The 12,629-nt window shown below is 33.4% G+C and overlaps 1 protein-coding gene across 1 annotated transcript in view; it reads left to right on the top strand.

Annotated features, from left to right (window-relative positions):
* The window catches only part of LOC110113491 (ricin B-like lectin R40G3), a 27,753-nt gene extending 15,130 nt beyond the window's left edge, over positions 1-12,623 (top strand). Inside the window, exon 5 of the mRNA XM_028693412.1 lies at positions 12,282-12,623. Within this exon, the coding sequence (XP_028549245.1) occupies positions 12,282-12,442 (161 nt within the window). The 3' untranslated portion in view covers positions 12,443-12,623. The remainder of the gene's footprint in view (positions 1-12,281) is intronic.
* Positions 12,624-12,629: the final 6 nt, after the last annotated feature.

Here is a 12,629-nt window from a genome sequence, read left to right as displayed (position 1 = left end):
CTGGTAAATTGCTCTGCTTGCTTGCCAAAGATGGGCTAAAGGTGGGATTTTTATAGTTCGGAAGAGAAGAACTCTAGTTTTTGTGGTTGCTTTGTTTTTGTATAAACTCTTGAATTGGCTGAAGAAAAGTTAAGGAATATGATGAGATTTAGCTGAATTGGTGTTTAGATAATTGAATAGAAGGTGAGGATAGAATTTAGCATGGAAACAGGTGTAGGAAATTGGACACCTTAGAATGTGAGAATTGTATTGCTTTCATTTTATTATAATTTATGCATAAAAATACTTATTCAAATGCGTGTGTGTATAAGTTGAGAGACCGAGCGTTCCAACGTAAGCAATTTGCAAGCATTACGAGGAAGTTGACAAGAAACATCGAAAGTTGGGTGGACAATCAGCTTGATTTTTCTCACATGCAGTTTCGAGTCGTGTCGGGTTGATCAAGACCGAAAACTGGTCGGGTTCGTATCTGAAAAACTGACCTGTTTGTAAAAATAGGTTGGGTTCGGGTTGACTTGAATAGTGCCGGGTCAGTTTCGGATTCGACCCGAACCCGACCTATGACCGGAAATTGTCACCCCTACTCTCAACTACAATAGTTGGACTATTATCATCCTTTATTGATTATTATATCAACGCATGACATCACCTATAAAAATGATGCATGTCATTCCTAGAAATGCTAATGTCTGTCATAGCTAACAATATTAACGCTTGCCACCATATCATATAAGGTTGATATATGTTGTCAATACAAACGTCGATGCCCGTTGATTTCTTCTCCCCCATTGCCAAAAACGTCGACACATGACATCACATATAAGGCTGATGCATATCATCGACTCTTGCGCTAACACCTATGTGATGTAAAAATGTTATGTAAATAAATTTATATATAAATTTTATGAATATAAAATTCTTTATGATCAAATTTTAAGTTGAATTTTTTTACTCAATTTTCTTCCTATATTAATTTATTGAGAAATTATAAAAAAGCTGCATGACTTAACTTTCTTTGATCAATTTTCTTTATCATCTTATATAAAGTAAAATTACAATATTTTGATAAAAAATATGAATTATTTTACAAATTATTTAATATATTTTTGAAGTTGTATGAATAATAAACGTTCAGTATGATAATTTTTAATATGTCAAATTAAAATTAAATTGCTTTTAAAAATTTTTAAGAACAAAAATATAAAATCCAGTTTCGAGGTATAGTTTTAAAAACTATTCTAAGGATATTAAATTTAGATTTTATCTACATGAATAAAATTAAAAAAAAAAGATAAATTAATTAATATCATTAACTAACGGCTGAGTCATCACGCAAGCAGTGTTAGCTGTCCGATATTTAATTTAATTTATATTTTATGTCTCTTAAAAATTTGTAAATATATTTTATATGAATTTGATTGTAATATGTTCTTGTTATTTACTTTTTACAATTTATAACGACATTTTAAATTATATAAATATATTTTAAATTGATAATTAAATTCTAATTCATCATAAACGGCCATCATTTGTACATTCCAACTTGTTAAGCTTATCAATAGTGCGAGAAATTATTACGTGCGGAGTCCGGGCCTAACTCTACGTTTGGACTCAAATGAAATTGTGACAAGTGAATTTTACACTGAATTATATATATATCCTGACGACCTAGGCCAATAAATTTATTTGGCGCTCGTCTTTAAGGAAACAACCCGCGAAAACTCTTTTTTTTTTTCTTTTCTAGAGATACCAACATGTCTAACCCGCGAAAACTCTTGAAATCTTAAGGTTTCAAAATTTTAGGATTTTAACAGAATAAAACTTTTGATGGTGACAAAAAAACAAAAAACAGACAATAAAGATAAATATAATAGAAAATCTTCGCATGATAATCACTTTAAAAAATATTTTCATCACACTTGTTCAAGATAATTCTACAATTATTTAGTCGCCGTAAACCAGGAATAAATTGTGTCAAGATATTCTAATACAAATTGTATCATAAGCTCTTGAATTTATACTAAAATTAGTGTTGTATATGACATTCTAAACTATACTAATCTCAGAAAAAATCCAATAACTTTGAAGTGTGTTCTAATATGTCTGCCGACAGCTACCAAGTGGGTGGCGAGTGACGACAGTCCAATTAACGAACTTGCTTGCGGTGTAAATTATTCTCGCTCAAAATTGGGCGAGCATTGTTTATCTCAAGTGATGACAATCAAACAATGAACTTGGATGGTGTAGTTGCTAGTGATGATCATCGAAGTTGACATCAGATAAAGTTTTACAGTTCTTCGAATCTCAAAGATATCTTCAAACTCATATCCATATCTCTTTTTTCTTGCGGAGAATACAAGTCTATTTATAATAATTTATAAGTGCCATTTTGCTTGTTCCGGTTCGTTGTCCGGTCCGATTTTCAAAACCTTGGTCAAGATTATATAACATTCATTCACATAACTCATATCTAATCTTTAAATCATGAACTATTTATTCAATATTTTAAGTACTTCAATGGCATTACATCGAGTGATCTCGGGCTTATTGAATTCATCTCGTCGAGCCGTCTCTAAAAATTGAAGATCATTTAATCCTTCAATTATTGCTATGAAGTTTTCAACTTTGCATTAATTGATTTAGGCTCATTTGAGCTCAAATCAAATAAGATTTATTATCATAGTTGTCGTCTTGTTTAGTCACTTAATTTTACTATAATTTTGTTAAAATTGGATTTTTAAATTTTGAATTTAATTTTAAATTTTTTTAATATAAATAGTGCATCAATATTCGTTCCAATCAAGTGAAATTTATAATCACATATATTATAAAAACTACAAAAATAAATTTTAAATTCTTCATTATCCCCAATAATCCATGCATCTTTTCTTTAAATGCTAACAAAAAAGGAAAACAAAATTGAACTTAGTAATGATCCCTCTCATGGTTTTAGAATAACAAAACTACATTAATGATACCATGAAATATTTCAATATTTGTGGGTTGTTTTATTATAGGCATTTTAAGAATTTTCTTTTTGTTTTGGGTGCCCAAAATATTCTTTAAAAAAAAGATTGTAAACATTTAGCTGTATTAGAAAGGAATTTTAGTTGTAATTCTATACAGTCGATACATTTATTGTTGATCTCTACATATGTAGCACGATCAATGCAAGTAAAGGAGGCGATGATTTATTATTGTTGGTAAATAAGACATCGCTTAGAATGAAGATCGATGTGTCTCGACTGGGATGAAAGTATCCAAATTGTGACCGATTATAAAATAGACTGCATCGATACATTCAACATCGAATTTAATCAAAGAGGAGCTATTTGTGTGTAATTCGATCAAAAATGATGATAAGTATGATTTTTTGCTATCATGATGCCATAAAGAAATTGTCTGAAGGGATTCTAATTTTTCAAACAGGATAGGTCGATGTGTTTAGAGCATTGAATTTAATCAAAGAGAGACTCCTCGCAATCCAATTGAACGAAAGCAGTCGAAATTGATGGACTACGAACGAAATGTCACTCAACATTGACTAAACGTCATATGTTTGCTAAACCAATTACGACATTGTGTTCGGAACAAAAAAAAAAGTCAATAAATGACTATAATGTTGCATGGATCCTTATATGAGTGAAAATAAAAAAAAAATGTTGGTAGAGGAGGCCACGACGACACGGACATTGAAATGTGCAATAAATGCAAATTTTGTGCGAGTTTATCATACTAAATAAGAATAATAATAATCATAAAAAATCAAAATTAATGAACAACTAATTTATTTTTAAATATGTTGTGTAATTAGAGTAAATTTGATAATACGAGTTTTTTTTTTTTTAATGTGATATTAAAATTAAAATTGATAAAAAAAAATGATATATGGATATTATTATCAAAAGTTATACATAAAAGTATTAATCAATCCATCTCATGATATCATTCCCTAACACAAAACTTATCAATTTCATTAACCAAATCTACGTGTGCCTTCATTTAAAGGTTTTGTCCTTCCACAGTTCTACGTGCCTTATTTTACAATGTTTGCCCTTAAAGCATCTCCAACCGAACTTCAAACGCTTGAATGACGTCCCGCAACAGCTCCAGCCGAACAGTAAAATTTTTGCTATTTGGATGCGGATGAACAGTGGGACGCCAATATTGGCTTTGCAATTCATCTCCGCCATTTTTATGTCCCTACTGAACTTGCCGCGCGAAAGAAGAGGCGACGGTTTCCTGCAAAAGGGGGAAAAATGGAGTTCGATTGGAGATGAATCACGCCATTTTTTGATTTCACGGTATTTTGTAGTGAAAAATGAGATTTTCAGTTGGAGATGCTCTAAGAGTGCTAGGTGTGACTTTGCATGAAACTCTACCGCCTATACATATACTTAATATAATAAGTCTTAGGCTTTATTTGTGACTATTTTTTGTTTTTGTTACTTCTTAAAGCAATTTTTTAGTACAAAAATTAAAATGTTTATACTAGAAAACCGCTTTAAGAAGCAACAAAAAAATCATCCAAAAAAAAGCCTTAATCTTTATCTCAATTTCACGTAACTCCCTCAGCTCTCCTGATTTTCAAAGTCTCTCGTGTCTCAGCTTCTCCTCTCCTGATAAATAATGCAATGTTTATTAAAAAAAAATTATGAGAAAGGAGAAGTTATTAAAGAATGCATGCTACATTCATATGGTGAACTTCTTCTAATGCTTGAAATTGATGGAGCGACCAAGATTACTAATTTAGAAAAAGCTTGTATCTAAAGCATATGCAATAGCTAATAATAAAATAGATGGGTATATCTTGAGAATTGGGTTCTTGCTACTAGGAAGTATACATAAACTCTCTAATGAAAAATTTCCATCTTGTGTTTTATTTACTATTGGTCCAAATATTTATGATATATAGTACGACTCCAAGTTGAACCACAAAGACATTTGCTGAGAACTTTTTTAGAAATATTCAATTGAAGGGGTGATGCTTCGGCATCGAAATTGTCTATTTGTGCAAGTGTCTAAATATTCTGATGATCGAAGTATTAGTCAATTGGACCAAAATACCTAGATTGAAAGTGTTGCTGACTAATATAGTTAACATACTTGAGAGATTATATTGATTCGTTTAAGCTATGGACTTGGCGTGCAAAAAATTTGCACCAACTTATACCTTAGTGGATTATCATACGGAGGAATAATGATTATCTAATATGTGAAGCAGTAATCGCCTAAAAGTTACATGAAGAGCAATTTTGATATGTTATTTATTCAATCTCAAAGTTCTATCTTGAGAAGCATATAGTTAATTGGATAAGTACACAACTACTCCAATAAGTAGGAGCCAAATTTGAGAAAAAAAAAATAATAATAAAAGCTACTGGATCTGCAACATGTTTACAAGCGAACATAAGGCGTTTAATGCCCCCTTCTTACATTAAAATAAAATTTTCAAAATAAAAATAGATAGTATCAAGTAGGGTCCCGACGCCTCTAGGATGTGTACAACAGCCTTGGGAAGCAAGCAACTGCCCTGAAAAGAGTGCTACCGCCTTGATAAGTGAGTCATCATCTTGAGAAGCATGCATATTAATTTTTAAAATCCTACATATGCTTGGACAAAGTGCACGAGATACAAATAAAATCTGAGATTGCTACGCAAGTCAAAAGGGAACCTAAGTTCAAGTATAATCCTCATATTCAAATGGACTGTAGTTGACATAACTTGAACTATTAACAAATACACGGTTGTAGTGCTGACCAGAGTATTTGATTTTATAAGTTCATATTAAATGAAAGGTTCACTGGTCCTAATGGCTATAATAAAACCCTGATGATGGTCGTGTTCAATGTTTATCTCAACCGGATGGGTTAGTTTCAAACTTTCAAAATGCCACCCAAATGCTCATAAAAAATCCAAAACTCACAAAGTCCAAAATCTCCAAAAATTCTAAATTCAAATATTTAAGGTTCAATATTTTCAAGTGACATCGGTCACCCCGATGATGGCCGTGTTGAAAGCTATTCTCAACAAGAGGGGACTTCAAACACTTAAAATACACTCAAATTTTAAAATTAAATCATGTTTGGAACAAAATCTTGATAAATTTTATGATATTCAAATAAAATTTATTATTTAAAATTTAAAGCAAAAAATCTATTCATCATCTGCAAATATTTGTTAAGGATGATAAAATTCAGAATAACTTCAGCTCACAAAAAGTTAAAATGTCTAATTGAATGTATCAATGTTATTCATTCTCAAATGAGTTCTCGACAGCGGGGACATGGCATGTGTCCTCTGACTGGGTGATTTTGTTGCAAAATAGCACAATTATATCACGGTTACGGTCAAAGCACGTATGTTCTCCAATGGTTAAAATCCACTTGAGTAATGAATCATAGGGTGCACTCAATAAGGCACAAAGCTTTCTGTTAGCTAAGGTTGACTAAAATTTGTCCCCTTAAGCAAGCATCCACCCTATATCTACAATGTAACATTGGACGAAGTAACCCATGGCTGCCGACAAGTATCTTTCTGTCAGGTTGGGTCGACTACCTCCTCTAACTAAGTAGACTTGAGACCATGATGGCCCGGAACAACGAAACCATGGGATTTTGATCAGGCTCATTATCATTTCCCCTACCATCCTCTTTAAGTATAAAAATAATAAATTTATAATTCCAAAATTTTCATATGTTGCTACTATATGCTAGATATTTTGTACATTTTAATGACTAGCCTTAATCGAAAGTGCTCTCTCGTTATGGGAGGGGTAATTAACCATAGGTTCTTGCGCCTATGAGAAACCTAGAACCATATTATAAAGTCACAAAATGAGGGTGAAATCTCTGGGTTGTGCTTTATCCCAAAGTCAATCTATCATCTGAAAATTTGACCCGAAACATTGTTAAAACTCTCATATGCAGGGAGGCCGGGGTGCGAATTTTCGAAGCCCACAATAATGTCCACAATGATTGATGTTTTACATCCTATGCATGCTCGACATTTAATCGATTGATTCTCCTTATATTAGGGGGGTTGATCAAGCCAAAAACCTACAATTACTCATCTTTTGATGTTCTTGTTAGCTGTTGTCAAATATCATCTAAACATTTAACTTATTACACCTATTTGTCCGATCATGCAATTCATTTTTTATAAAGAATAACCAAGCCAACTAATAAACAACACCTTAATATCGTTGTCCGCTATCAACTATTACATGACACTCATGCAAGTCTAATCAACTCTAATAGCTAGCAATTCGTAATTGCTATCCCGCCGGTCGTAAAACAGCTGCGGAATGTCGTTGTAACGCATAGTAAATATAGCGTATTTGTAGCGGTTTTAGAACCGCTGCAAAGAAAATTGTGGTAGTTAAAACCACCGCGATAGCTCAAAATTTGTGATGCGATTACCTTATTTTTTGGTAGTGTATATACTTCAAAACTCCTTTAATTCTATTATAATTGTAAAATTTATATATCATTCATGATTAATGCCATATTATCAAGTAATGAAGAAACACATCCTTAATAATACTTAATTCTTAACAATGAAATTATTTTAACTAAGATTTTATTTGAGACAAGTTTCTTACTGCTTTCTAAAATAACTTTTTATTACAAAAATTTCTAGCTCAAAAAATTTTTTGTAATAAAAAACTGCTTTAGAAAACAGTATGAAAGTCGTCCCAAACAAAATCTAAATCATGCATTATAATTTATCCCATTTAAAAAATTTAATAAAAATTTCTTCTTTTATGTGTTACTCTTAGTTTATTTATATGTGTAAGATATTCATAAAATCCTAAGCCATTATTTCATTTTTGTCAATTACAGGCTTAAAAAAAAGGCAAAATCAATTGAATTTATGATTATTATAAAGAAGATAATGTGATGTTAGATTGATAGATTAAATTAGTAGTAAATGATTATGAAACATAATAAATAAACATAAATCTTATATGGTTAGTAGTTGTTCACCCAATCCAAGTAATTATAATTAGACTAATAATGATGATATCATAGATCAAATTTGAACTCATTATTTATATGAAAATAAAAAAAAAATTAATATTATATATATATATATATATATATATGACTTAATTTCAATAATTAGTTTGATATAGCTGTCCATTATTATTTTTTAAATAATGTCTTATGTATTTTTTAATTTTTTATATTAATTATTTATGAAAAAAAAATTATCCACCCTCAAAACAAGAAGGTTGGTTCCACCCTTGCACTAGACTATGCTCTTCCTAACCAACTTATTATTCCATTGGGGCAGCTTATAACTGCTTCACTTTCTAAGATTTTGTTTAGGACTGTTTTTTTTTACTGTTTCTTAAAACAGCTTTAATATGTCATCAAAAAATTATCTTGATCGGACACGAATCTCAATGCAAAACCAAGTTGGAAACTTCCAAAATTAAAATTGGGACCATCTGAACTCGAATTTCAGCAAACTTATAGTCGAACTGAGCGCCTCGAGAATACGAACCCAACGACACCAAATCCAAGCCCAAACGGGTCCAAGTCAAGGGATTCAATATCGGCCGTCCATCCAATCACTACCCATTTATCCTTGATCTCTCACCTATTTACGGCCATGCCACTCCAGAAATCTATAAATATACCCCTCATTTCTCTTGAAAAGGGGATACAAGCAAGAAGAGAAGAAGAGAATAGAAGGAAGAAGAGAAGGAAGTTCCTCCTCGACCACCGCATGAGTTCCGCCGGACCACCGCCTGATGTCGTTGCTCAGCTGAACCACCACTTGAGGCCCTCATCTCCGCCGAACCACCGCCTGACGTCATTGCTCCGTTGGACCACCACTCGAGGCCCTCACCTTCGCCGGACCACCACTAGAGGCCTAGACCACCGCCTGAGGCACAGACTTCTGCCGGTCCATCACCTGAGGCCTGGACTCCCGCCGGACCACCACCTAAGCCCCGGGCTTCCATCGGACTACCACCTAACACCCGGACTTCTGCTGGACCACCACCTGAGGCCCAGACTTCTTCCGGACCACCACCTGAGGCCTGAACTTCTGTCAGGCCACCACCTGATGCCCAGAATTCTACCATAGTACCACCTTACTACAACGGTCTTTTGGATTCTTGTCTTCCGCCGACTACGGTCTTTTCGACCTCTATCGCCTACTATGGTCCTTCCGACCTCCATCACCAGACAACAGCCTTTCCGACCTCTATCCTATCAACTATGGTCGTGCCGACCAAACAAACATGTCTATATTGTAACTCCCATCATGTAATGTGCTCTATATGATGTACATTTGTACCATCAAGCCAAGACCTTCTCACAAGGAAGGGCCTTATTTTGTAATTGACTGCAAATACTAGTGGATTTATTCAAACTGGACCAGGCCCCGTGGTTTTTCCCCCGTTTAGGGGTTTCCACATAAAAACTCTGGTGTCTCTTATAAATGCTACACCCTCTCTCTTATCTTCTTGTGTGCTAGATCTTCGTATAATGCTAAGGCATTAAATCATATATTTCTCTACCGCCGCGAATATTCCAGGACGCAACAAGCTTTGTACTAAAAAATCGTTTTAAGGAGCAATAAGAAAGCTGTCACAAATAAAATGTAAGACTAATTTCATTTATACAAAGATGTTTGTCTTAGCTATTTGGGCGTTGTAGTACATGTTCAACAACACATTAACACCTAATTTTATTTTATTTTTTTTTCCCAAAAATCTATATTTATATTAATAATTTTATAATTATTTTCATAAATAATTGTAAACACCTTCAACAAATAATTTATGACATCAATGTAGTTGATAGGTAGATGGATGCCTTGAATTGAACTATTTCTGCACCTGTAGCACGTTATATTGATTTATCTCAAATGTATTTATATATCACTATGATTAAAAAACTAAAGGGGCTATTTAATCTGTTGAAAAACGTAACGTGGACATATTTAAATTTGGGTGGTTGATTTGATAAAAAAAAAAGTAATGATCAAGTCTAAAATTTTATGATCTGTTTTTAAATATTGTTATTTTCTATAAAATAGTTGTGGGAATAATAATAGCTTTTTTGAAAGCTGTTATAAATATTAATTTTGTAACGCATAATTTTTTTTTAAAACAACGAGAACTATGATTGTAGTCTAAAAAACAAAGCTCAAACATAGTTATCACAAATAGACAACTTATTTCTTTTTCTCTCCCTAGTTCATTGTTATGTATTGAAAACTAATCTAATTTAGATTGAATTCATTTTCACTACAAACTAACTGTGCTATTAATGTACGTCGTCACCACCACCTCCACTGCCCACCGCTTATGCCATCAGCCCCCAACTGGCTGCCGCCACTGACCATCATCATCGCCATCGCCACTACGAACTGCTATAGCCAATTGTCGCCCACCAGTGCAGCCGCTAGCCACTACCGTCACCGGCCATCATATCATTTAACTTTACTTTACAATCATTTTTCTTAAAATCCAAAAATAAAAAAATAAAATCTTAACTGACAAAAAGATTAATCTTCCACTAAATAATATTATCATCTGACTACAAATTATTTTATTTTATATGTCGGCAATCATCTGGCAGAAGAATACACATCCAATGATGATTCATCCCTTCCCAAACCCAATCAAAACCCTAAATTATTTTTCTTATTTTTTTATATTTTAACCAGCAATAAATATAGCATATGAAAATCTTTCGATTTTCAAATAAATATTTGCGTGCTTTATTTATAATAAAAAAAATATTATCATTCAGATTTTATGCGATGCGATCATGTGGCAACACGTGCGCATGGATGTGATGGTAGGAGCTGTGAGTCAACGTTATTAGAAACCGGAGATGTCGCACGAGTATTGGTTTAGATATAATTCAATTAGTATTATATAATAATCAAAGTTCTACGTGTTAGAACTATATCTTTGGATAACAATTGCCTGATTTGATCATTTGCATAACAATTTTGTGTTCCAAATCGGTAATATTGACCTTGAGCTCAAATCAAGGAGAAATTATTACGTCCGTGTGAATATCGAACGTAGAGTTACATCCAGACCGTAATAAAAATATGACACATTGATTACTATATTATTAGATATTACCGTGTATTGGTGAGTATTAGCTATGTATTGATGTGTATTAGTTACGTATTAAATAGTACACAGTGATACACAGCTTGTTCTGGGGGTGTTGACTCTTGACCTTGCGACCTGATCGTATATATCGAACCCTACCAAGGGGCTTTGCCCCCTTGGACCCTTGATATATTTGTGAAGCGTACGATAATCAAGCATATGAACAAATGGGTATCGCTATTGACCCATTTTCTTATAGTGAAGAGTCGAGCCAAATTCGACGCATCACCAATATTTACTAAAAAAATAGAAATGTTTAAATTGTGTCAAGCAAAGATCTAATTTAAAGTAAATGTGATATAAGAATAATTTATATTAAAAATATTTGGAAATAGATAGAAAATTTTTAAAGAATTGATATAAAATTTCAGATTATTTATAAATATATGATTAACTATATAGATTAATCTAAGTTTAAAATGAAGAAATTTATCATAAAGATTGATTAATGAGATATTCATAATTATAATTAAAAATAAAATTATAGATTAATTGGAGATCATATTAATAATAAATTAAGCATCAATTTTATGTGAATTTAGTTTTAATAAATATAATACTTTATTTATTAAACAAGAATATTATTTTTGTACATAAATCATTGACTAATAAGCTTTCAATTAATTATATTGTGCTAAAGATTAAAAAATTACAAAAAATGCCATAATTTAACTAAAATGGAGAAAGAAAATGACCATTTTAGGCTTCGATTTGCCTTTTTAACTACTCAGTCCTCCCGACACTTTTCCCAAACATCAACAATGGAGTTTCCGTTCGGCCACCACCACCAACATCACCACCGTGATGACGATGACGATGAAAGGAACCGCCTTCGTCCCCAGTTCCCTCCGGCAGTGAACTTACCTGAAGTCTTCCAACCCCCTCCAGGCATCCACCACGTCTCCCATCAACCCGGCTCGGGATTCGCCCCTCCGCCACCGTTCTTCGAACCACCGCCACCGCCATTATTCGGAGTTCAGCCGGCTCCGCCGCATCGTCCTTCTCATCATGCCGATGATCCTTCACAGGACGGACGCTACGAGACGCCGTACGGGCGGGAGGAGGGACACCACCGCCCGGGATACTCCGATGATGTGAGACATCAGGGAGATGGCGAGTATTTCAAAGGGCAGCAGACGGTGAGGGTGTTCACGAAGGCGGAGGAAAATTACTCGCTCTCGATTCGTGATGGAAAGGTTATACTCACGAGGCACGACCCCCGCGATGAGTATCAGGCAAGGGTTTCAAGATCCTCTTTGGCCCTTCCTATTAGGTTTTGTGGATCGTAGAAGCCTTGTTTGCTTTATATGATTGGCCTATTTTGTCCTACTGTAGTTTCTGACGCGATCTGGTCGTCTTCCTTGTGGATTTGCTATTTTTTCCTCCCTTTGGACGATTATCTCTCATCGTCTTTCTTTTGTCCTAGAGTTTTTTTTTTTTTTTCTTTTCCGATCAAATCGTGATTTTTTTTCCTTG

Source organism: Dendrobium catenatum, unplaced genomic scaffold, assembly GCF_001605985.2.
Source record: "Dendrobium catenatum unplaced genomic scaffold, ASM160598v2 fragScaff_scaffold_273, whole genome shotgun sequence".
Lineage (NCBI taxonomy): Eukaryota > Viridiplantae > Streptophyta > Magnoliopsida > Asparagales > Orchidaceae > Dendrobium > Dendrobium catenatum.
Note: the sequence above shows the minus strand (reverse complement) of the source record. Positions and strands in the feature narration are given on the sequence as shown.